This window comes from Apostichopus japonicus, chromosome 14 (genome assembly GCF_037975245.1).
Source record: "Apostichopus japonicus isolate 1M-3 chromosome 14, ASM3797524v1, whole genome shotgun sequence".
Taxonomy (NCBI): Eukaryota; Metazoa; Echinodermata; class Holothuroidea; order Aspidochirotida; family Stichopodidae; genus Apostichopus; species Apostichopus japonicus.
The window spans coordinates 14164044-14189174 of NC_092574.1; the positions used below are offsets into that span (position 1 = coordinate 14164044).

Consider the following 25131-nt stretch of genomic DNA (forward strand, 5'->3'; position numbering starts at 1 on the left):
AGATGTTTATTGGAATACACTGGAGAAGTAAAGTATGGTAATCAAAAACAAACATCAAAATTGTGTTAAACCAAGATTGACCAATCAGGGCGCTTTAATTAAGCCCAAATGGCATTTTTTAATATATTTAAATACTTTCATGGCAGTAACTGGTCTGGCTGTGCATACTCTACCAGTACAGTTAAAATGAGTTCTGCTCACCTGCATAGGATAGACTCTGGCAATGATGACATCGACACACCCCACCGCACCTCCGTTACCACGGACTGATTTCAGCGGGACTGGGAATGGTCTAGGATCCGACTGGATGCCTAGACGTGCGTCAAACCTCGCCCTCCGTGTCGAGTTGTATGAGATCTTTAGAGCCAGAGAATCCGGAGCCTGGTGAGAGAAGAAAAGCAATTTAGAAATAAAAGGAAAATGAGGAATGTCCCAGGGATATAATTTAATCTGATATGAACTACCAAAGTGCAATGGAAAGTATTTACCAAAATTTCTACATGAGTGAACAATTTAGGACAGCTCTTGTTAAAAGAATGTGACTATATGCCGTGGTTATCTCAGTCAAGTTTTTCTCAAATATTTACTAGAGGAAAAAAAAATTCTATGAAGACTGCTTTATGATACCATATACTTAAAAACTTACAATCTGAAAGCAAACTTATTTCAATTCATTTGATTCATATGCTTATATGACAAAGAACATATTTTAAATATATATAAACAATATATATATATAAAATCCAAAAGGAACAACATCAATACCAGCCTGGAAGATATTAATACTGTTCATGAAGGCAGGTATTCTTCAAAATTGGGATACACTTCACATCAGATGGGCTATAGTTTTATCACATTTTGGAATATTTTACAATTTAGTACAGATCATTTCAAATGGGAAAACCATGTATTGCACCGGCATCATTCATGTTCTACAAGATCTGATCAAGAGGGGAAGGGGCCAATTTCTCCTATTAACTGGACAAAAAAACCTGCTTAGATTAATGAGAAAATACGCCAGGAGACATTTTGTAAGAATTAGCAGTGGCCAGTCAGCCACTCTTGGATAATCTTTCTTCTTTTCACAGGAAAGTAAACAGCAAGAATGACTCATATGCAATCTTGATGCTACCCAAACATTCTGTACAACAACAGGAGTATATAAATGAGTATACATAAATGCCGATGACTCCTGGTTACAGTAAAGGTGATGCTCCCCCTCCCCTGCCCTCCCCCAACCCATCTGAAGTTCCACTAAAAAGCCATGAATCCAGTATTGGTGGTCTGACAAGAAATTAATTATTTTTCAAACCACCACACAAATCGTCTAACAAGAAATTAATTATTTTTCAAACCACCACACAAATCTGATAAAAATCTTTAAGAGTTCAAGAAATAATGCGATGTTATTAAACAAACCTCTAAAGGAGAGCAGGCATCCTGTGACCCTATCAGCTCGCTACCAAACAGACAAAGCTTTGTTCCGACAGTTATTTTACCAGCATCGAATAGACCGGTAATGGGGGCGTCCATGATTGTTTTCAGAGAGTACCAGCCATCTGTAAGCACCATCTGTTAAACAACAAAAACAGCAATAAAGCATTAAGATCGATGCAACATTAATGTAGGTGTGTGGAAGAGGGAAAGGAGAGGAGAAAACTTGGAAAATATTACATAAGACATATCTATTCACGAAAAAAGTCTTCGCAACGGACAAAACACCATCACAGAACTGAAAATAAAGTATGTTACATTAGGTCTTCATTCCATTATCATAATGTTCAAAATCAAATGAGGAGGAAAAACTAGGATGTAAAGCAAAGTTGTAACAAGTTGCTCCACTTTGATGAAATCCCAGTCATTTAATACTAATTGTCTATATCTATTTCATCACACCTTCAGCACCCAAATCACACCCTTATACCAGAAAAGGATACTTATCGGGCTGGAAAGACGTCAAAGAGTTCCAGAATCTGATGGAAGAAAGAACTCCCGAAACTTCTGCTACTGAAAGGACTAAATTCGAAGGAAAAAATCCCAATCGAAACATGCATGTAGGCACTTAAGATGGTAGAATGAGAAGGAGGGACATGAATGGTGCACAGTGTTAAAAGGTTACCATGGACATTATAGGCACGGTAGAACGGGTGCTAAGGTTGTGAGGAGACAGGTAAGCCAGGAACGAAGTAAATTATATCAATTTCATCACACCTAGTTTGATTCAAGTTCACTTTGGTATAAGATGGGATCATGAACTTTCAAATGTGAATATGCATTTCTATCCATGTTAAACTTGCATTAATATTCCTGAAAAATAAAGTTCAAGTTTTAACCTTTACCAATGCAAGTTCAAAAGAACAGAAAGCAAAATAGAGCTAAACCCCCCCCCCCCCCCAAAAAAAATCATGTCAATGTTGAAAATATGACATGCTTACTTGTTTTCAAGTTCATCTATATGTTACAAAACTGAGGCACTTTCAACAATCAATATCTCAAAAATGATACCTGGTAGGAATCAAATTCAAATATCACCAAAATGATAAATATAACCCTTTATGATAAGTCTAAACTAAATTTTACCTCTGGACTATTCTATTATATTACCAGCTCATTTTGTATTTTACCAATTTGAAAGCCATTTCAAACCCGAAAGCAATGAGATCATTCCTGAAGGACATTACCCAACCATATTTAAGAGCCCAACCAAGCAGGACTTGAACCAACAGTCTCTCTCTCATGTTCTCTAGATTAAAGCTGTATTATGCATTCCATCATAAAGAGAGGCACAATGCGATGACTATCACAACGGCCTATCTAAATCATCTCATTCACATTTGACTGGTTCCCTTCAATCACCTTTATTCTGATAAGGTACTTCTTTTGCGCAGGAATTAGCCCTTTGGTGAAGAATGAGCAAATGAAAGTTTTGTGTAAGTCAGTGGGCACAAATATGTTTGTAAAGGTATAGATACTTGTAATACACAGTGTATCCAGCAATCGCTAGTCTCAATAATGTACAGGACAGTCGTACATAGCCTATACTACACTTGCTCTTGCAGGTGGTGTCTGCACAAATAGAGCCGCAAAAAGTTAATTTGCTCATTCCTTTGTTAATTCCTGTGGAAAAGGAGTACCTCAACATAATAAATGTTTGTGATTAAAGGGAACCTTTCAAAAAGTGAAAAAGACCATTTTAAATAGGCTGTTTACATTGTACTGCATATGATATGCATGTGCTTGTGTGCGTCTATAATGGTATGCATAATAGGGCCATACAAGTTTTCTTGCTTCTCTAAGTTCAAAAGTTAACAGGCCAACACCACAATAATCTGTTTTCAATCCAAAGGTTGCCTAACCTTAAAAAAAAGAGACAATGTGTGTTTCAAAAAACAAAAATACAAGAAAAAAAAGGAAGGGCTGGCTCATGCTAGCCAATATGACCACAATTACACAAACAGGACTACGTAGTCAAGTGAGCTACAACAGTCTATAAAATAGAATGGTGCATTCATTCATTTGCTTTGGCAATCTTGAAAATGGAAAAAAAAAGTTCTCTTTTATTTTCAATGGAAGAGATTCACAGAAGAATCGCACTATCACGGTACATATGCATGGTGTTGAATAACCGCAATCTTGTTATTGGCGATGTGAATATATACTTATATACTATTCAAATGAATTCTGTCACAGTGTATGTTTACCATGACTTGATCCAGACAAAGATACTGTTAGCTTAGAAAATAGCTCATGTGTACAAAAGGTCCCCATTTATATACTTTTTCTTTAGATTCAACAATTTTGCGGTATGAGAGTACATATCTTTCGATTTCATTCATTCTAAGAGAACCGGATCTCATATCCAATAAAACTTAAATTCTTTGAATTTTGTTTTTGTGTACTACAGTAAGTACTATTGAATGCCATTCTATACTCAAGGTTCTACTTTGGTCACACTTAACCTGTAATGTTTGCAGAAAAGCAATATTTTTCACTTTACATTTCTATAAATCTATACAAAAATATCAAAGGGACAAATATTTAACACCCTTCTGGTCGCCAGAGACTACCAACTTTCTGTTTCGACAACCAAAATCAACCTTGGAAGGTTTTCTGAGGGAAGACTAGTCACTTACATCACATTCAGATTGCATTGTAACTATAAAAAATAAAAAAATGGGTAAAATGACATTTTGATATCATCCTTAAAGCTGGTTTTCTATTCACCAACCTACACATCTCTCTCCTACCTGCTTACATATTGGTCATTCTTTGTTATATTACTACATTTCTTCCAAAAAACCCAAAAATTTGCTGTTCAGACAGAAGAAAGTAAGGCCAGGTTGTCTAAAGGTAATGCCTCATAGTCTCAAACTTAGGATCTAAACTTTTTAGATGCAATATGCATGATTGTTTATTTATATTTTTACATATCAGTATCATCATTTACATTGATTTTTACAACAAATTTGTTACCATACCACAATTTTACCATGGTTTTGTCAGTCATGTTGTCTAATTCAAAACAGTGATCAGGAAATCGATTACGAACTCTACAGTATTCTCTTCAAAAATAAAAAACAAATCAAACAAATCAAACAACTTTAATGGAAGAATTTTCATTAATTCCTAGACCTAAAATAATGATAAAAAAAATTTAAACCGTTTCAACTTTCAAATAAGAGTGAAAAACCTTGGCAAGGTCTAAAAGACAATCACAGCTTTAAATATAAAGATGGGATTATTGGTTTAGGATTATCATGTCATTCTGGGATCCCACGGCAACACTCACATGTTTGTCTCTCTTCTCTCCGTCTCTAGGCTGTTGGTCATCTCTGTTCCCCGTCTCTCTCTTCTCATCGTGGGAGTCGCACACCCCTGCTACACAGAGGACCATCCTACGGGATGCGGCTTCATCTCTCTCCAGGATCTTCTTAAGAGCGGACCTCTGGCTTTGGTCGACCTCTCTGTCATAACGATGCTTCAACTGTAGCAGTACTTTATCTGGTGTCAATAGTCTGTTTAAGAAAGACGGTAAATCTTATTTTATAGGAAAAAATATGGCATGAATATAACGTTCGTCACTCGCTGCAATTGTGATGAAAATTATGCTTGATCCAACCATAAATGATATCCTCCTTTAACTTCTGCTTTAAAATTTCCTTTTAAAAGCTATTTTTTCCATTATATATACATGAACTCAGGGAATAACTTATCAAGTATAACATTTCAAAATGCTCTGTAAAAATAGTCAAACTGCTACACAAGTTCAAAGATGCATAGCAGTGCTTTACACAGGAACCATAGTATTTTCAGACTGATATCCGAGCCTTCAAAAGCAGGCGCGTAGCCAAGGGGGGGGGGGGAAGGGGGCGGCCGCCCCCCCTTGAGCATATTTTTTCGTACGTTTTTATATTGCTAGTAATTTCAAATAGAAAATGCTTAGATGCATCTTGCAAGGCCTGGGAAGTGCCATTTCCATCGTTCTGGGAGGCATTTTCGGCCAAAATTTGTTTGTACGCTTCGCGCCAACCTTGTTCACGCTTTGCTTAGAAAGTTTCCAATGCCGAATCTACGGCTCTGATAATTTGCCTACAGGTTCGCCCCTCCCTTGGCAAATCAGCACAGAACCAGGTGCCTCCTAAAGAATCTTCCATGACTTCTTCACTTCAACCTCAAATTCCCCAAACTGACATCTACACCAAAAACCAGCTGTACTTTGTACACACTAATTTTATTCTTCAGTTCTATTTATTTAAACGAGTTAAGTATGCTAATGGTCAGGATATTTTAAACATGGTTTCTTTTCTTAATGCATCATGCGAGATACAGACTTAATTTGAATCGCTGTAAATTGTTCTGGGGGACTGTGATACCATCACGTATAATTTTTGCTACCCATTGCACTTGTTAGAGTTGATTGTTCTGTGACGACCTATGACCCATATCTCATGGAAGCCACAATGCATGTACTATACATGCAATAAAAATGTTTGTTACTTCTCAAACTTTCTCTGGTATCCTTGTTGATGTTTCTGTTTCTTTGATTACAACCTACCTTTTGAATCTAAACTTATATGTACTGAAAATTTAGTGATATTTCTGTTGGGTATATATTCCTGCCCTCTATATGTTGTTGAGCTATGCTGTAAAACTAACAAACTCAACTTCCATGGACACAAGTCACTTTAAAGTTTAAAACCGTGCTTACTACAGTATGCATACACAAGGCTTATGCCAGTGAGGGTCTTTGACCCAAAACTTGGGTAGTAGTTGCATGCCCTACTTGACAGCAATAAAAAGATGGTTATCAATACTATTATTAACTACCATATAAAGGTGGCTACTTTTACCAAGCGATGATGCCCTTTCACCTTAACATGCATGATCATTAACTTTTAGGGGGGGGGGGCAGTAAATTGTCACACACAAAATTATGGTAGAGTGAGTTTTTGAAGTGCACCACAAGTGGGTAGGTGTACGTGCTATTGCTGGTACTTAAACTTTGCATGTCAAAATGACCATTAACCTTTGTGTAGACAAGTCTGTAGAGAATACCACCCTAGTCTTTCATCTGTTGCTTAAATATATATTGTACTTCACAACCATACCAGATGTATTAACGGGTACTCATACAGATAGATGGTAACAGATAAATAGGCGTAACGGAATGAAATAGGTTTAAAAAAGACTCTAAAAAAAAAAACTGATACAAGCACAGAAATTGTCAAGGATACCTATAAGCAGTGTGCTCCTCTTAGGTAAGAAAAGAAGGATGAAGGAAATCTTCCGACCTCAGAAACTCTCACTCTGATGATGGAAAACAAAGGTGGATTTGGATGGTAATTTCCAGCCGGAAAATGTGTCACAAGTGTTGGAATCAGGTATAATCTGGGAGGAAGAGGCTAGTGACCTCGAGAAGGGTCTTTGCGGTGAGGGGGGGGGGGATGAAGGGTGCAGTAAAATGTTACCACTTTGTACCATGTGGTATTAAAATTAGTTTTAGAAGAGTCATGGATAAAGGTTGATAGTCATAATTGCTTAGAAAACCATTAAAGGTTACATGAACAATGATAAAGGTTAAATACTTAATTTAAAGTAAAATTCCAGAAATAGGTGAAATTGACTATATGGATAGATAGACATTATGGTTGGCTTATATGGAGTTAAAAACAATTTTATTTCGATACGGTCATATTTGTCACTAGGTTGAACAAAAAAGTCAAAAATATTATATACCAAGACATTTTAAATTTAATTAGTTAAGTATTCCAGATTCCTGAATATGCTTTGAAAGGTAAGAAATAATGAGTATTGAATCCATCTGTAAGTAGTAAAATTGGCTTCTGTCTGTGGTTTCTACATGAGGAAAACTTTATAGACTTTGTTGGCTGAGCACTAATCAAGTCTGTCAAAGCAAACTAGAATGTTGTGTATCATACATGGATTCAAAGCAAAACATCAAAACACAATAGAAATGACAATAACACAATCCACAGCCGGCCGGCCACCAAGCTAACCTACTCAACTCAACATGTAACAAACAATAGAATCCACAGATTTTCTTGATATTTTCACACTCAACTTCATGAAAAGTAGTTGATATGCTCAGCACATGTTGGAAAAGTTGGGGAAAGGACTCACCAGAACCAGTAGCTTACATGTGTAGACAAAAACTCATTGTCTTCTGTTTGCAAAACCTTATTTACATATTTCATAAAGCAGCCACCACCAGCAATCCTTAATAGACTGCTTCTGAATGGTTTGTACAGCAACCCTGTGTAGACTCTCAGCAACAGGTGCATTTCATTTGCTAGTGTCTGTGAAGGTCATTCAACGGTACTCACTGCATGCTGCTTTGACAGAGAAAGAGTGACTTGGGATCTGAACAGCACAGTCAAGTCAGTCTTCACCAACTAATATACCCACTCATCCATCCATGATATATAGTAGGGTATACTTCTGCATGCTTATACTGTCAAACACAATTTCTGCCTGAACTGTTTCAAAGGAAGAGAGATAGGCACTACCTTTTTCGGGCCTGTTTTTTTCTTCTTTATCAATTCCTTGGGACAAATGAATGATTTTTGAAGAGAAGACAACTGTGTAGTATGTATTGTCAGTTCTTCATTTGGCTTCTACCATGGCTGGCAATAACAACCAAACTTGGTGAGTTTTATAATCGTATCTGCATGGGTATAATTTACTTCACTCTTCCTCTTCTTCTTTCCTTTTCTTTTTCTTTTCTTCAAAGTTTTGTTTAATGTTCCAAAAAGTTTCCATACTTATACCACGTTTCAGGGCAGGAAACAATTCTGATTAAATTGGAAAACTGAAGATACAAAAAAAGACAGTAGTATGTCTGAGTATCTTTCTGCATGCAATTGATCTACAAAAAAACTCAAGCACCAATAAGTTTGTTGAAAATACTGTGGTACAGTAGTTATTACTTCAGATGACTTTGTTGGTTTGAAAATTGATTTTGTATTTTTTTATTAATTGATTCCAAGATGCAGGAATAGGAAACTTAATATTTCTCCAAACCGGGACAAACATCGCTTAATAGTAGGCATGTATCTAGATTTTAAGTCTTATCTCTCTTTGTGCTTCTACTGTACCATTCCACCAAATACTGTACATAGATCTGTGCCTTCTTCTCTTGGCTTAAACTGATCAATTTAATTACATTAGACCTATGAAAATAAAAAATCAGCCTAAATTTGAGTAAAAACCAACATCAGTTATAGATATTAATTTGTTGTCATGCAGCCTGTCTGCTTAATTTAACACCACATGTTGGAAGGTTGAAGGGGAGTTGAAAACAAGTTGCTCACAAAAATCTACTCTTTCTTCACAAATAGAAATGAAACATTTCCAGTCACACCTATGACCGTAATTTTATAGGCATTGAGGATTGAATAGTGCTCAGTAAGAGAGTACTTACTGGTTGGAAGATAAATAAAAAAAAATATAACAAAATTAAAAAAAAGCTTAGATCTATGCAAGTTATAGAAATGCCTCACAATAACATTTTCCTTTCGATTTTGAAATTCAATTAAATGTTTAGTCGTGGACATCAATTACATCCAACTACAAATTTCTTGGAAATCTAGCTTTACATTTTTTTTCTCGGAGGGGGAGTGGGGATGGGGGGAGGAGGGATAGGGTGGGAAATGGGGAGTTAGGTGATGGAGAAGAGGAAGGCAGGAAATGGATTGCAAAGGGGTCAATGAGCCCAACACTCCCCCTCCCCCAACTTAGCATACGTTATGATAGGGCATAATGTAGCAATTCTGAGATTTTGAAATTTAATGTGAAAATAAGGTAGTGTCTGTGTACAGAAGATGTACAAAAGATGATTTCTAATTATTTACCAATGTGAATGACTATTTACATAATTAACCGATTGTCATAATTAAAATTATTCCTTACACAAGACTAGCTAGACTGATGAATTCCTATCGGTTTCCATTTTAAGTTTTGCTACACAAAGTTAGTATACAACCCGAGGCAAAATACAGCTTCAAGGTTATAGTTCACCAGTAAAGTTTTCTTTTGGCTTGAGGGTAAGTTTCATTACAAAGAATAACTGTGTTAATTGGCATGGATGGTTATTGCAGGGAGCTATTTATATCTCCACGGTTATTGCAAGCTACAGTGTATAAACAACTCCCTGGTATAAACATGTCCATGAGGGTTGATTTCTGGCTTTCAACAATTTCAAAAAATTCACTCACCATGAAAAAAAAATGATTAAAGTTAGGTTGCGCCAGTTTGAACGTTTGGTATGGTACCAACGACAACAATTGAATAATCCCTAGATTTAAGACAACATTGCTGTACGTTTAAACTGCATACATATTTGATATCACAATGTCAGTAAGTCACATGGTTTTTCACAGTGACTAATTACATGATGAGCCTCCCAAGGGTAACTTAACTTGGTGAAAGGTAAAAACACAGCAATCATAAACTGAGGATTTAGTCAACAAGATCTCTGATATGGTAATCTAAACCACTCCATAACCCTTCACAGCATCAATTGTAAATATATTAAATGCTAATATGGAAACTTCCAAAGCAAATAAAGTCCTCATCTTTAAGAGATAAACCATTCAGACATGATTATGAATGCCGACAGGGCTAAATATCTTATATTTTATTTTCAAACTTAAAAGAGAGATTCTCATGACATTAATTGTACCATTCCTTGTAAGCGCGATTCAGTGATCAGCAAACTCCCTGGATAAATACATCATTTGTAAGACAATTTAAACTCCTGGATCGTTACCTTGAAGGATGGCCTTACTCGCAAGATTAATGTTTATACTGTATGTTGTAGATTGACGATCACACTGCTAGCGTATTAATGGTTGTGTTTCTATATCACTATTAATTTCTGAGAATATGAACCCTTCGACATCTGGGACAGTGAGACTCCTCATTAAAATGCCTGGACTACTTGGTGGGTCTATTAACACACAGGCCATTAGGTCTGTTCCTCAGATGCCACACAAAACTCAACTATATGTATGTGTGTGTGCGGGTATGTGTGCAATTATACGTGCTTGCGTGGCTGTACGCATGCATGTATGTGTGTTTGCGTGTACGTACACGTGTACGTACATGTAAGTATGTATGTTTATTTTTTAGTATCAAAGACATTGAGAATTGTTCCCAGATGTGAGTTTGCATATCATAGACGTGAACATGACTATATCAAACACATGTCAATCATTACTCCTATTGCAGCAAAATAAAATGAATTCAACATGTTCATGAATAACTTAATTCAGTCATGAATAAGCTAGAGCAGATAAATCCATCACAATAGAATGAAGGTCAAGGGTGCTTTTTCTAAGTTTGAACAGTCATACGAAAGATCCACCTCCCACTCTAACCCCCCTCCTCCTCCTCCCCACTAAATGGAATGACCTTATTTGATAGAGCTGAAGAAAATGAGGAACGTGTCCTGAAGTCAAATACAAGAACATCAGAAAAGAGTTCCAGATACCTTGACCATTGCAAATGTATTACCGTAACCCTGTGGAAAGTTGATGAAAGATAACAGTCATTAGTGAAGTCGGAAAATCCTCTCAGCCACTTAAAAGAGCATAAGGTCAAATCTTGTGACAATTAGAGACATAGAAAAGCCATTTATGAAAGAAATGAGTTTACGATCTTACAAAGTTTTCAGAATTTGGCCTATGTTTGACCTCAAATGACTGTCCACCATCACAGAAAAATCTGAGTTCTTCTACTGGTGCATCCACATACTAATAATATTCACCCACCTTACAGTTTTTTAGTTATGATGTTGACAAGGTTTTCAGACTTTGACCTCTGTTGACCTCCACAGAAACAATAGGGTTTCTTCTATTCTATAAAGTGCATCCACAAACCAAATATGAAGTTCACCCACCTTTTAATGAGTTATCCTGTTCACAAGCGAAGGCATCACACACACACATGCCATTGCCATCGCATAGATTCCTTTTGCCTCTGGCAAGGAATCAGAAAGCACACATGCTCTTGTATAAGTACCAATTTTCTGAAAGTAGTTTTGGCTGCTATGTAGTGAGTGATCTGTAAAAGCGGTAATCTTACCAGTTTCAATCATTTGTGTCATTCCAACAACTTGACGCAGTAAAAGATCATGTACGCATATGCACAATAAATCAAATGATAATAAATGAGAACTTTATATATCATCTGTTGTGACATATCAAAGCAGGGCACACTTTACTTGGTATGTGAGAAAATATGCAAAAAGCCAAAATGGGTAAATTTGCTATAAAAAGTTACAGAACCTTCAATTCTATTTTCAGTATTTAATGAGAAACCAAACATTCATAGATGAAACAACAGAAGACAAACAAAACTTAAAACTGTTAAACTACATAAATGATAACTGATATCCTGCTAACATCAACGGGTAGAGTACTTGGTATATGACTATGTGTGTTTGCAAGGATTGGTACAGAATTACTCATGATCACAGCATTGTGACCTCCATGAACTGAAATTAACACCCCTATGAGCAATATAAATATGTAAATATGATACCATCCAAATGATAATAGGGTATATCAATCAGGTATGTTACAGAATAAAAATCAGGGCAAAGTTTACCAGTGAACCACACAAAACCATGTAGCTATGAAGTAATAGTATATACATGGTCTTCCACTCATTCAGTTGGACAAGATTTGATTAGTAAAAGTAAAAGTGATAAATTTGGAAGAGCTACACAGTACTTGAGGACCCAATCATTATTTATAGCTGGTTGCTCTAGGCCTATGCACAAATCTCCATATTTGTTTTTTTGCTTGTGACCTGGTCACAAAACTACACACAAAGGATTAACCTTACAGCACTTAAACCTCAAGTCTCTCAGGCTTTTTCTAAATTTCAATACAACTATTACTGTAAGTTAGAAAGGGCAGAATGAAGCTTTAAATATCAACTTTACCAGACCAACTGACCATACCACCCCCCCCCCCTCTAAGATGGAATGGTTCTACTAACAGGTGGTCTATCATACAGCTGCAAAAGTTCTCCAATTACATATTCATCATGGATATTTGTCTGCTTCAAAATATTAACTAAAATTCCGTTCAGGTTTTTTTTTAAATTTAATTTATAAATAATACCAGATGTTTTTCAAGTTGACCTTTTGATTTATAGTAACTGTTTACCTGTGGATGATAGTATCATAAAGTGACTGACCGTGAACAACAGTGGAGAATCTAAATTTACAACACACTTAAAGGTACTGTAACTTATAGTATGGGATGACACCACGACAAAACTTCCTTAAGGTCTATAGGACTTGTTATAAGGTACGACACTCAGGGCACCCCCCCCCTTCCTACACAATAGTTTACTCAGCCTATGGCAAAGTTGCATTAAAAACAGACAAAATCTTGGAGGTCTGGTATGTGTAGGCTCATGCTCCTATTAAAGGTACTCACTTCTGAATGACCATGCACAAGAGTTTTTCTCTGGACTATACCTTCACACAAGTTTAGTATTAAATTGAGTAGGTGGGTAAAATAAATAGGGGGGATAGCCTACCTATGGTCAAGTGCCAAAATATATTAGTCAAGTTTTAAAATTATTTGTCTCCTAGGAGTGGGAATGGGGGGAGACTGGGAGAGGATGGGTCTTCTGGTCATATTTAATGAACCCTATAGACATCCCATTGGAATTATTTGGTGCTATTAGACACATATCTTGTCAATATAAAACCAGTGCTCAATTATTATTATATTTTGTGGCATAAATATGGCTGTAAAGCAAGTTTTCAAAACTTTCATTGTGACAAACAATTGCCAAAGATATTTCAATAGACACAATGAACTGACCTCGTCTATGGAGTACAGCACCCTGTTCTATAAAGCTGATTGTGTTGCATACATAAGAAGTGTGACCTTAGTAGGAGGGGATTGACCTATTATCTGGTTAGGTCTCTCCCCCTCAGGGAAACATTGGTAGTAGGCATGGAGAATACAATGTTTGGAGATATTTATATATAGACACCAGTATTCCCTCATTCCTTGGGCAAATATTCCAAGAACTATGAAAAATTGCAAAATAGAAAAATCGTGCACACCTGGAAAACAAAGAAATGTTTGGTTGGATCACATGATAGTATGATATATATATATGTATACAGTAGTATATATATATATATATATATATATATACAGTAGTATATATATATATATATATATTGTGTTCTGCATGTTTACCTCTATATTGCATGATAGTATCACTTCAAAGGGGCAATATACTTATAAAAGTCGAAGGTCTTGTATCAATGCAAGGCCTTCTCACATGACTTTTCAACAATTATTGCCTGGTCATTTGTAACTTTTAATACCCTTTACACACAAGTGTGTGTAATTCACGCAGAAGCTCCCTCCCAGGTTACTACAGTGTGCACCATCTATGTGTCCTCTGGGTGTCTTCCCATAGGGTGCCATCACGTGCTACAAACCGCCATGTGCCACAAACTGGTGTAGCAGCTACATTTACAAGTTACCCTGCAGGTCCCTATACACCCGGGTGAAGAGAGGCGATGATTCAAGGAATTGTCTGGTGGAAGATTTTAGTATATGTGTGTGTTCAAAATGGCTACACAATATTTGAACACTAAATTATCCCTAATTACTCTGTGGGTCATTTCAAGTTCATCCTTTACCTTGAAACCTATGCTATTTTTCTTTCCCTTTTTAAACACTTTACAATAAATTCTCAGAGTAATTCAAGGTTATGCCATGGGAACCAGTTTTGCCATCTTTTCTATGCTTTGTTATAAAGCCTATACTCAAACCTCATGACGTCATGAATGCCATTACAGAACATTTATGCTGTGTGGGCAGGGTACACAAGTTTATGTACATGTGCATTGTTTAAGTTTAAAAGAGAATTTTCTACTTTTCAACAAAATGCTCTGCCTGTAAGGCTGTCACAATGAGATTTTTAGTTAAAATTAAAACAGACTTTTGTCAATACAATACTTTGAAAAAGACACAATACCAAAATTACACTTCTTCAACGGAGTCAAAACATAACTTTAAGACAAAATACCGCTGAGATCAGCCAAACAGTAACCTTTCATAAAGAAAGTAATTCAAGGTTATGCCATGGAACCAGTTTTGCCTTCTTTTCTATGCTTTGTAATAAAGCCTATATTCAAACCTCATGACGTCATGAAAGCCATTACAGAACATTTACGCTGTGTGGGCAGGGTACACAAGTTTATGTACATGTGCATTGTTTAAATTTAAAAGAGAATTTTTTCTACTTTTCAACAAAATGCTCTGCCTGTAAGGTTGTCACAATGAGGTTTTTAGTTAAAATGAAAACAGACTTTTGTCAATACAATACTTTGAAAAAGACACAATACCAAAACTACACTTCTTCAATGGAGCCAAAACATAACTTTAAGACAAAATACCACTGAGATCAGCCAAACAGTAACCTTTCATAAAGAAAGTAATTCAAGGTTATGCCATGGAACCAGTTTTGCCTTCTTTTCTATGCTTTGTTATAAAGCCTATACTCAAACTGTATGACTCCATGAATGCCATAACAGAACATTTACGCTGTGTGGGCAGGGTACACAAGTTTATGTACATGTGCATTGTTTAAATTTAAAAGAGATTTTTCTACTTTTCAACAAAATGCTCTGCCAGTAAGGCTGTCACAATGAGGTTTTTAGTTTAAATAAAGCAGTACACATTGTGTGATATTACAACAATCCAGTACAAGACACAGTTATAACATGGTATATATACACCCTGTATACATATAAATGAAGTGGCATTTCACCTAAGTTGGGTTAATGCTCACATATTATTACCAAGGGCCTACTAGTAAAATGTTAATTTATGCCCTGCATCATTAGTAATGTAGTTTAGAACTACTTTTGAAAATGATACACAACCCAAAATTCTGACATAATTTGTTGTTTTAATACATTTAGAACTTTTTGATCATGACTTAGCAAAACAGCAACATTTTGATGCAAATGTGCACAAGTAATCTATGCAATGGAATAAATTATTTAATGGATCTTCCTCACCTATACAAATGTGCATCTACATATCTTGTACTAAGCTGGATGCATTTGGTACACTATTAACTGGATCTTTCTCTAAAGGTTTTAATCTGTTATAACTTGTTCTACTCTGTAATATTTCTTCATAACTTTGTAGAAATGTGTAATATATATATTGATTTTCTCTGAACAGAATGCCTTTATCTCTTTTCCTCGTCAGTTGAAACTTATCATCATTCCATAAAACTGCCATCAGTAAGACCTGGTGCAATCTCCAACCAAACAAGGGATTTAAATCGCATCTTCCAGATTTGCACGCCAGACTGGGATTTGGAAGATCAGCTTGTGTGTTACCATGGATACTACCAAAACTTTTTATTACTTGGCCACAAGGACAGTAGAAATGGTTGGTCAGTCTATTGTGACAACGACGACAATCGATTATCAAGACGGTGTTACATGACACCGCCAGACTCTTCTTGCCTGTGTCACATGTTTAGCTATGTTGGCCATATATGTGGTAAGCAAATATGAATATATTAGGTATATATCAATATTCATATCCTGTCATTTGATTTATGGCTGCAGATACCACACACAGAATTAGGAGGGTTCAAAATCAGTTTAAAGGCATTGAAGACTCCCCCCAAACCGTGTGCCGCGTTCTGAAAAAATTAACTTTCCGTTGCTTGCAAGTGCAGTTTTGTTCTTGTCGCTACATAATGCAGACAGTAATGAAACGTGATACCTTATTATCTTAAGCTGGACCTGAGATGTCCATCGCTGTATCGTTTATACACTGTGCTGTGGGTATTGACCGCAGCTGTATGTACTGACTGTACACCAGTGTCTAATAACCGACGATAGCAAGCTGTTTGAGTATATTCTGGGATCGACGGTGGTGTCTAACATTTCTGTTACACCTCATTCGAAACTAGGTCAGATTACTGGCATGAGACGTTTCTTTGTGCGCGAGTCTTCACACCCTTTACGGCCAAACACTAAGTGCGGGTCTCATCTGTCATGTAACTCCCCCTGGTCTTTGCTGCCTAGTTGTGTATGTAATTTGGTATAAAGGGAAAAAACCTTTGTCCACTGCATAGCTATTCAAACTAAGGATATTCAAAGCCCATTAACTTGACTACAGCTGGACGTCATAGAATTATTCTGGATGATTTTAATAAGAGAAAATGGGATTTGTTATTAAATTGCTGAAGTATTTTTCAGAATGAGGTAAAAGAATTGTACACTGTGATATCTTTATCAGTGGCTTAATTGGTTCTGTGTCCACATGTATGAATGATACTAAGTATCTCTGTAATGGTCAATGGGGCACGAAATCTTTAATCTTCTGACTTTCTTCTAACTCCCATGCCCGATCAGTCCGGTTTAAGGGAAACTCAGGGAATTATTGTATGACAATGGGTTTTCTGGTTTAATTTGGTTAAATTGTTTTGCTTTATTTCATCATTCTTGTCACCTGTTTTGGTTTGTATCCACTGTCCAGGTATGTGTTCTTTCCTTAAATGATGGTGTTGTCACTCATGCATGTTTTCTATTTCTTAGACTTTCAACGCGACAGACATGTTTAACATAACTTTAGCTGATAGAATCACTATAATTGTGCTTTACAGTCTTCCAAATTAAATGCATTTCTTCTTGGTTTTCTTCTATCAATACTCTCTACTTAAACCACATATTGGCTCAGGATTGTCAACAAAATGTACCATTGCTCCTATTCTCCTCTTAAAGCCATAACAACAAAATTTTTGAAAAAAAGAAAAAAAATGTATATTTTTGCTTTTATTCACAGACTTTTCCAACTCTATACAGTCACAAGAGGATGCTCTTAGCAACCAGACCAGTGAACCAGATATCAACCGTGAGGTTCTGAAATATCTTGCCATCGCCATATTTCTGGGAGCATTCCTCACCCCAGTGCTGCTGGGAATATGCTGCTATTATTGCGAGGAAGAGGAAGAATGCCCCAATGAACACCCCCCATCTGGTGAGACACATGCTCCCAATCTGGAACACACCATTAGTGTCGTGGGGAGAAATCCAAGCTCAAGTGCCTCAGAGTTAGAGTTAGTAGGCAGAGAAGAAATACCACCTTCGTACGGAGAGTGCAATCAAACCTTGGCAGAGATTCATGAAGAAGAGACCACCTGATGGGTATTCTTGCCAATGGAAATCCAAAATTATGCAACTTTTAAACTTTTGAAAAAGTAATAATTGGAAATATAAATAAAATTTTGTATATTTTTTTCTCGTGATACATGCCAAACTTATTAAGATTTTATGACAATACATAAACTGTTTTATTTTTATTAAAAGAAAGCATACAAATGAAACAAAAATTGGAGAGGAGAACAGTAATATAAAAAGTGTGAAAATATAGGACGTTGATGAAAGCTTTCATATAGGTATATTTTTATCGACAAACATTTACAAAGTACAATACCATCATAGTGTGGACGTTGCATTAGAATCTACTCCCCCTTTACACTGAAACTTTATATGAAATGTACCATCAAGCTTTATTAATAAAATAATAAAATTTGATTTAACAATGATGATGATGATTTGAGATCTGATCAAGTTTTACTGTTCTTCCAAACCTGTTGTTTAAATGTATAAACATGTTTTTTTTCTTTTTCTACAAGTATATGTATATCAATTTAAATAAAAGAAACACAATATTTTCATAGTTTTTAATGAATTTCTACTAGTTGTTTCATAAGTTAGTAAGGAATATATTGTTTGTATGAATATTTGCTTTGTATGTGTGATTTATCTCAAATAATATTCATAATAATAATAATGTGCAAGGAAAAGATATTTCTCTACCAGGGTTATTCCAAAATATGAAAAAGGGGTCTAACGTTTCTAAATTATTCTCTGTATCCCTGTTACACACAAAACCATCTAAGTTTGACTCTTTCATGAGGGGGGGGAGGGGAATTTTAGAAGGTTAGTTTGTCTGTAATGAGTTTAATATGTATTTTGCTGAAATACACTGACTAAACTTTGCTATTTATTTCACCTACCTAGTGCATAGTATATAGAGAATATAGTATAATTATTGCTATTATTCCACATTCCCTAATATCAATCAAGTTAAATGGCTTCATTCCAGCAATAAATTTAGTGCTCAAATATTGTGAAGCAGTAGAATTTTAATCTCTTATAAAAAATACTGTGGGTTGAGGTTCCTGTGTCAATAACTGCAATACATCTTTACACTTGTAAAGGAATTTAACCAAATGTTTGTGTTTTTCATCAGAATATCTCTCTTTCTCTGCCAATAAAAAACTTGAAGTTTTCAGACTTACCTGCCACCAAAATGATGTGGGTAGGCTACTTCCATGGATGCTAATTTCCATACAATCCACTTGTAATGATTCTCCACCCACTCCGAAGAAATCAGAGATGGATCAACACCAGGAGTGTCCATGAACGCACTGTTCAAATATGGAACAAAATATGAACGAAAGATTAATATAAATTTAATCAAAGTTTCTGCCTTCTTTTAATGATTCTCCACCCACTCAGAAGAAACAAGTGATGGATCGACACCGGAAGTGTCCATGAACGCACTTTTCAAGAGATATAAATAAAAGCAAATGTTCTGCCTTCTTTTAAGCCAAAACATAATAATGTTTGTCGTCATGAGATAAATGAATATGCTTTGAAGTGATGAGACATGGTGAGATGTTTGTACATTTTGAAAAGAGGATGTTGAATTTGATAACTTTTCAAGGAAAGTATCTTACTTTAAACACAGAAACTTGGAGAAATTTTAAACTTTTGTCATTAAGAAAATAACAGATAGATTGTAAGCATGAAGACAGGTGGTAGGTAGTTAAACTATAAATCAAAAACAGTCGGTATTTCTTGTTCTGCATAGATGATGATTATGAGTTGTATCCTCTGTGGTTGCACTGTACAAATAATACTTAAGTCAAGAAAAAATTACATTGATCAGTGTTTGAGTCTAGTGAAGAAATTAGTACTCCTACATGGTTAAAAAATTTAAGTATCTTCAAGACCAGACTCTCCAGGGCAAAAAAATTGGTACTGCCTATATGGTTCAAAAATTTAAGTATCTTCACGAGCAGGCTCTTCCAGGGCAAAAATTGGCACATTTATATGGTCCAAAAATGAAGTATCAAGACCAGGCTCTCCAGGTCAAAAGTTGGTAATTGTTACGAGGGCCCATTGTAGCCTAACGCTAGTCACTGCTAGTGAGAAACCTAATGTTATAATGTGGAGAGTAATTGAAATTGCCTACGTGATAAATCAGTATTTGAGAAATTAGGTCGGGTTACCGTGTCACAATGTTATAATACTCGATTGTTCTGGTATATTCCTTATGATGACGCGCTGGTCTCGGGTTGACGTCGGTTTACGTGAGATCGCGTGTAAGCTGTACACATCTTCGTGGATTTTCTGGAATGTTTGCGAGCGATGCAAAGGACTTCCAAGAATAGAGAAACTGGGTCAGGTGTAACGAGAAAGATCTAGATGATTCTTGACATGGCGAATAGTATAAAAGCCCGCCCAGATCGGAGAGTTTCTCAGTTTCTGTACGAATACAAGCGACGACACTTATTATACCATTCTACTATATATCGTCAGTGCTCAACTACCAGTAGTTTCTGAGGGATTGAGATATCGATACTAAGATTGATTCTACACTTCCACTCAGAAGTTTGAAGAGGACTTTGCTGTGAAACTACAGTTTTGCCAGTCTTTATTTCGGAGAAGGTGAAGAATTTCTGTCTCCGTTGAGGAAGTTCGTTAGGCCAGGAGTTAGTGGCTATAAAGCTGATTTTGGACTGACTCTGGTAATATTTAGTCGGCGAGAAGTTCGACTTGTGCTTCACTCGATTGTGGCTGGAAGTCCGTCTTCTATTTTGGAGCATCGCCGGAAAGAAGGTGACTGCTGTTTCTGGGATCGCGAGAAACTTCGTCGAGGACCAGTGAATTTCGCGGTACAACGGACCGAGAATCGTCGTCATCAAGGTCGTGGCCGCTGTGGGATATCGCCGTTGGAAGAGACCAGCGTGTTTTAAAGTGTATCCTATCTTGTTAAGTTTGTGAGTAATTTTCTATATATTTGTAATTACCACTTGTTGTTGTTGGTTCGAAATCCATTGTTCAATATAGTTTACGTTCTCATTTAAAATCTCTAGACTTGTCAATTTGTCTGTGTTCCTTACGGAAACGAACCCAGGCTTGTGTCTCGTTAAAAATTAGTTATCGAGACCTCTTGCATTCCAACGTAACAGTAATCCCCACATGGTCCAAGTATTTAAGTATCTTCACGAGCAGTCTCTCCAGGGCAGGACTGTCGCTCTTAGTTTTTTACCGTTGACTTACCTCGTAAATTCCTTTACACCCGCTGCGCCATCATCACCGAGAATGAGCCTCCCTCCATCTCCAGATAGGATGCCGTCTGAACTCGCTAGAGGCTCCCGACCGTAAAACTCCGCCCCCTCAAACCTGTAAGATGATGCGGACTCAGCAGAAATAAGCAAGGTGCTAGGGAGGACACCAGCGGAAAAAATCTGTCGAGAATCAGAACAAAAAAAATATGTCAATTTTACGGTAATGGGGATTGGGGGGTTTGGAATGCTGAAGCTAGACATATTGAACTTCTTAACTTGAACTACTAATGATGGCAGTGTTTTCGGTGTCAACACTGTTAACGTTCCAGCTTGTAAAAATATGAAAAAGAGAAACAGAAAGTGTGAGGTTTCAGATTGGCACTATGACATCACACATTTACAAAATGACAGCTCCCAGATATGACTTTTAAAGTAGTATAACTCCCAAACATAACAAGTATTTTCTAGCTGTTTGGGTGGGGGGGAGGGAGGGAGTTGTTCTTCACAGAGATGTCTGTCACATAAACCAATGATCATAGCTCGGTTTGTGTCCCTTTGCAGTTAAAAGTTGATGCGACGTTCACGGACAATGTTTATCATTGATACAAGTGTGACGTCGTCGTGTGCCAGGGGTTGATACTATTGTGGTGATATGCGTATATAATTTGTATACCAGCATTTGATAACTCACACCATCCTGTTCTGCAGGGCAGTACATCAGAGGATACAAAGAAACAATTCAACAAAATTTATAAATTTCCTAATTTTATCAACTAATGTGTACATGCAAAAAAAAAAGAAAACAATAGTCAGGCTGTTTAATACCCAGTACATTCTCTGAACAAGGAATAATATGTATTTGTTGGTCCTGACTCACACATTAACAAACCACACTTCAAAGCAACAAATAACACCCTGGTCTCATACTATGCTATAAAAAATTCAATTCATTTAGAGAGTAACAGGTGTACTTCAAATTCACGATACAGAACCATAGAATGATAGAAACTTTAAATGTACTTTATATTTCAAAGTTAAGGAGAAGGCAATGAGGGATGGAGGGATAGAGTTAGGTTAAAGGTAGCAAGAAAACAATATGACACTTAGTACAGTAAACAGACAAATTCTCACCTCTCCCTCACTGTGGTTTCTTGGTAGTTCATGGTTTACAGCCTCCCTGAGGGTAATTCTGTCTTTATCAGCCTTCAGTTTACTGAGAGCACCTTTCACTGGTTTGATCAGAAGTTTCTGGATGAAAACAAGGATAAAAATGCTATTAAACATCTTCCTTAGAGCATCCTGGTACAAATGTTTGTAGGTACAATGAAGTTACTTTAAAACACAAAATTTTAAAACTTTAAAATGAAATAACCAAACTATAAAATGGTCAATATTAAATTACAAGACCATCTTTCATGCCAACATCCCATCGCATATGTGACACACACAAGCAAAATTCAAGTTACAAAACAGGAATGTCAGTTTGTTTCCACTTGTCAATAACCAATCAAAATTCTGATTCTGTTTTAAAGTATCCTGACCCTTTGTTGAATCATTGCCTTCTTATGTGCCAAATTAGAAATGCAAAACACTCTTGGTATAATCTTGGACCAGTTACACGCAACCTGGAGAAACCAGCTTGGGTCTCACATCCGAACGATGAAATTAAGTGACGGTGAACTATGAAGAAAGTTTGAAAAAAAGTTTGTACCTGGTTTTTGATATCGAGAAGCATCTTTATCTTTTATCAGAGAAACTCACACAACAACAAAATAACAGCAAGCAAGCTCATACGAGACAATAGTAAGTAATATTAGGTTCAAGTTACAGACTCACCTTTTTACTCTGAATTCTCTTGGTTTGAGCCAGTCTCGCAATCTGCCAAATTAACTTCATGTCTACATCTTCATTCTCAGCCTCTTCTTTCAAATGTTCTTTTATGTGTCGTCGTCTCTCAAATATCTTTGCTTCTTTAGGAGGTTGTCTATGTGTAGTAAGAAAAAAATGAAGGAAAAGCCATGAATTTTCTACAAGGTAAAAAAAATAGGCAGAAAAACACAATAATGAATTTTTGGAGGACGGTTGGATGTGGAGGGGTAAGGTAGAGGACACTCTCTCTGCACTTTTGCATTCTTATATATACTGCAAACAAATTTAACGAAATATTAAGAAATGCTTACAATAGGCAAAATAACTAAAAGCATTGTAGTCACAGAAAAGTAACAACAGGAAATCATTGACATTCCATCCTTCTATCTCCAGTTAGCAGCAATGACATTGTTAAAGTGGCAATTGATTGTCTGAAACCAAAAACCGCTGCTGGTTATGATGAAATACCCCTGGCTATGGTTTGTAGTGTTATTCATATCATTTCAAAGCCGCCAACTCATATCTGCAATCTATCGTTTGCTGGTGGTACTTTTCCTGATTTATTAAAAATCGCAAAGGTTATACCCATTTATGAAAAGGCGCTCGCTGTCAGTTTATTAACTACCGCCTAATCTCTGTGCTACCATGCTTTTCAAAAATCATAGAAAGAACCATGTTCAACAAGATCCTAGTTTTTCTTAACAAACACCACATTTTGTCAAACAGCCAGTAGGGTTTGCGTCCAGGATAAACCACTGAACTCGCGCTAGCCAACGTGATTGATAAGCTAAGTAAAGCAGCAAGTGACAATTTAAACTTCTCTAGGTGTCTTCCTTGATCTTTATAATACGTTTGATACTATTGACCATTCTATCTTACTAGATAAATTATTTGCATATTGATTTCGCGGCTTAACGTATGACTGGATCACAAGTTATTTGACAGGAATGAAACAATTTACTTCTTTCAAAAACAAAAATTCTAACTTTCAAATAATCTCTGGTGGTGTTCCCAGAGGTTCCGTTCTTGGGCCACTACTCTTTGTCATCTACATGAACAACATAACCACGATTTTATCTAAATTTCATCAATAGTGATGTTTGCAAGCGACACCAGTATTTTTTTCAAAGACAGATGTACAACACCTTGAGAGTACTGCTTGCAGTGAACTTGTGTTATACTCTGATTGGTTTGCTTCAAATAAGCTTTCGCTGAATGTTATCAAAACAAACTCTATGGTCTTTAACATGCCTCATACTCATAACCCCAATTTTAGTATTATCATTAATAACCACCCACTTGAAGCTGCTACCAGTGTTAAATTTCTTGGTGACCTTATTGACTCAAAGCCTATTGGCATGAACATACTTCTCATCTGTGTTCACGAGTTGCTAAGGGTGTTGGAATAATCGGTAGACTTAAAAAGATATTGCCAAAACATATTCCTTCGTACTATTTATCTAACTTTTGTTTATCTGCATCTCTGCTACTGTAGTCTTGCTTGGTCGGGCACTAGTAACTTCGCTTTAAGAAAGTTATTTGTTCTCCAAAAATGAGCTATCAGACATATTACGTATTCTGCACCACGCGAACACACCAGTGCACTTTTTAAGTCCCTTAACTTGTTAAAATTAGATGGCATAATCAAAGTTAATATTGCAACCTTCACCTATCGTTTCTTCAACAGTCTCTTACCTTTAGGTTTTCCTAATTTATTCATTCGGAATTCCCTAGTTCACAATTATCACACACGTCAAAACAATCGTCTTAGTCTTTCTGGCAATTGGCCAACTTTTTGGAAGACAAGCTTGCATTATCGAGCCATCAGCACCTGGAATTCCATTCCAGAGAGTTTAGGTTCTAAGCATAATGTACACTCCTTTCGTTACAACTTTTCTAGATCCCTTATAAACCTATACTAAGGTTTGAAGTTTTCATTTTGTATTTTGCATGCTGTAGCCATCCCTTTTTTTCCCCCTAACATATATGTATATACATGATAGTATTTTTTGTGTGTGTAAGTAAGCATACATTCTTATAGTAACATGGGTGTATGTATGTACATATCGTCTGTGTATTTGTATTCAATTTTGTATGTATGTATATGTGTATATTTATGTATTGTGGGTGGTGGGGTGGGTGGGTTATACATGTTGGGTTGGTGTGTGGGTGAATATAAGTGTTACTGTTTTCTTGTATTGTTCTCTCTATTTACTTATGGGAGAGCTCTACTAGACAAGCCGTCTGGATTTTTTTGAGTGCTTCCTTTCACAATTTTCCCTCTTGTTCATATGTTTTGTCACT

General features: G+C 36.3%; 2 protein-coding genes across 3 annotated transcripts in view; one reads left to right on the forward strand and one right to left on the reverse strand.

Moving 5' to 3' along the window:
* Positions 1-25131, reverse strand: part of LOC139979604 (uncharacterized) — a 52126-nt gene that overhangs the window by 10778 nt on the left and 16217 nt on the right. For both annotated transcript variants that reach the window (XM_071990572.1, XM_071990571.1), the window contains 7 exons: positions 22795-22942; positions 22090-22206; positions 20951-21138; positions 18901-19029; positions 4790-5015; positions 1420-1572; positions 202-381 (listed from right to left, as the gene is read on the reverse strand). In XM_071990572.1, the coding sequence (XP_071846673.1) occupies positions 202-381; positions 1420-1572; positions 4790-5015; positions 18901-19029; positions 20951-21138; positions 22090-22206; positions 22795-22942 (1141 nt within the window). The remainder of the gene's footprint in view (positions 1-201; positions 382-1419; positions 1573-4789; positions 5016-18900; positions 19030-20950; positions 21139-22089; positions 22207-22794; positions 22943-25131) is intronic.
* Positions 7779-18832, forward strand: LOC139979605 (uncharacterized). Its single transcript, XM_071990573.1, has 3 exons — positions 7779-8166; positions 15786-16085; positions 17379-18832. Exons 1-3 carry the CDS (start codon positions 8109-8111, stop codon positions 17735-17737), a joined length of 717 nt encoding a protein of 238 aa, XP_071846674.1. The 5' UTR covers positions 7779-8108; the 3' UTR covers positions 17738-18832.

Bases quoted from the DNA above. Each gene is read 5' to 3' on its own strand.
- LOC139979605 (XM_071990573.1), top strand. From the start codon at position 8,109: ATGTATTGTCAGTTCTTCATTTGGCTTCTACCATGGCTGGCAATAACA. The intron at 8,167-15,785 runs GTGAGTTTTATA...TTTCCTCGTCAG, and splicing joins GGCAATAACAACCAAACTTG to TTGAAACTTATCATCATTCC. The intron at 16,086-17,378 runs GTAAGCAAATAT...TTTTATTCACAG, and splicing joins CTATGTTGGCCATATATGTG to ACTTTTCCAACTCTATACAG.